The sequence below is a fragment of the Manacus vitellinus genome, unplaced genomic scaffold (assembly GCF_001715985.3).
Source record: "Manacus vitellinus isolate BGI_N305 unplaced genomic scaffold, ASM171598v3 scaffold_141_pilon, whole genome shotgun sequence".
In the NCBI taxonomy this organism is placed as follows: domain Eukaryota; kingdom Metazoa; phylum Chordata; class Aves; order Passeriformes; family Pipridae; genus Manacus; species Manacus vitellinus.
Window position 1 is genome coordinate 228,701 of NW_021939012.1, and position 1,796 is coordinate 230,496.

General features: G+C 63.9%; 1 protein-coding gene across 1 annotated transcript in view; it reads right to left on the reverse strand.

The window, feature by feature from the left end:
- Positions 1-1,796, reverse strand: part of SBF1 (SET binding factor 1) — a gene marked incomplete at its 5' end in the record, with an annotated part of 41,244 nt that overhangs the window by 27,769 nt on the left and 11,679 nt on the right. Inside the window, 3 exon segments of the mRNA XM_029958143.1 lie at positions 420-533; positions 982-1,059; positions 1,649-1,792. Of these exon segments, the coding sequence (XP_029814003.1) occupies positions 420-533; positions 982-1,059; positions 1,649-1,792 (336 nt within the window).

Genomic DNA, 1,796 nt, shown 5'->3' on the forward strand with positions numbered 1-1,796 from the left:
CTGCTCCAGACCCTTCCCAGCTCCCTTCCCTTCCCTGCACACGCTCCAGCCCCTCCAGGTCTCTCCTGTCTGAGGGGTCAGAACTGCCCCCGGGATTCCAGGGGGGCCTCTCCCCAGTGCCAAGGTCTCAATAAAACCCCAGCTCCAGGCCTGGGCTCCCTCCTCCCTGAGCCTCGGAGCTGCCCTGGCTGCAGGAGCAGGGACATGGCCGTGGAGCATCCGAGCACTCCGGGGCACGACCAGGGAAGTGCTGCCCGATCCAGGAGCCCTCGGGACGCTCAAGGACAAACACGGGATGCAGGTGGGCCCGGGAGGGATGTCGGGGAGGTCACAGGCTGGAAACCCGGAATTGTTTTTTGGATTGAGCTGTCACAGCCCAACTCATCCCGCCCCTGGCCCTGGCACAGGCCCCCACACACCTTGTGGAAGCGGATGACGGGCTCGGGGTGGATGCGGATGATGTGCAGGCACCAGCGATAGCCCTGCAGCAGCTGTGCAAACAGGCGCAGGAACACGGCTCGGATCTCCTTGTCCTGGGAAAGGGAAGGACCCCTGCTCATGGAGTGGTCATGGAGAGGTGGGACAGGGTGTGGATGAGGCGGCTCCCGGGGCAGGAGTTTCCCCCCAGGGCCGAGGGGAGGGGATCAAGCCATTGGGTCAGGGCAGGAAACACGGCAGGGATTCCAGGGAAAAAGGGGCACAGCAGCCTGGATTCACTGCTCTGCCCCCGGATGCTGCACAGGGAGGAGAAGGAGCTCTCACAGCCCCAGGATTTGCTGAAGGGCCCAAACATTCCACGTCTGCCTCCAGCCCAGCCACGAACCCAGGGGCACTGCAGGCTCCAACCAGGGCTCGGAGCAGTGCCCTCGGTGCCCGGGCAGTGCCAGTGACACCCAGATGGAGACAGGCCTGGAATGGTGCCTGGGAGATGGGGTGTCCATCAGGAATGGCCTCCCCACGAGGGGTCCCCGCTCCACTCACCTGCATCTTGAGGGAAGAGGCGGAAATGGTGGAAGGGAGGAAGGCGAGATCAGCCACCTCCAGCTCCGGGTCCAGGACCTGCCCAGGGAACACACACAGCTTCTTTCCCAGCCAGAAAAGCCAAGGAGTGTTCCCCAGAGACCCCACAGTCCCCCTGGAGAAGCACTGAGGGGTTTGGAGACAAACCACCAGGGACGAGGCATGGGAAGCCTCATGGCCTGACCCTTCCTTGGGAAGCACTGCTGGCAGAGTGGGGCTCCCAGGGAAGGGGGAGCCCTTCTGGCTCTGCCAGGGAGACCTTCCCCCCTGGTGCCCTGGGCTGAGGAGCTGGACCTGCAGTGTTGGCAGGGCACAGTGCCCTGGGCACACAGGGGGAACACAGGAACAGCCAGGAGGGCTGCAGGGCCACAGCTGCTTCCTGCCCACGGGCTGGGAGCCAGCCTTCCCATTCCCAGAAACCTTTGGCAGAGGAGGCTCTCTGGCACTGCTGTGCATCAGAGGCCATCGGATGGGGATTGGGAATGGTCCCTGTGACAGGATCAGGAGGACCCCAAGGAGTGGACCCTGCTCTCAGAGGAGCCCCAGCTCTGTTCCCAGCTCCCTGGACACATGTGTCATTCCCAGGGTTTTGGCACCTCAGGGATGGAGGGAATGCCACAGTACTTACCATGGAAAGGGCTTCCCGGGTCTGCTGGAGCAGGGGCTCGGGGAGCAGGGAGATGTGGACACACTCGGGAACGTTCACGGTCCCACCATCCAGGTCCGCGATCACCACATCCAGCTGGAAGGGCAGCACAGCGTGGGGTGAGGCCTGG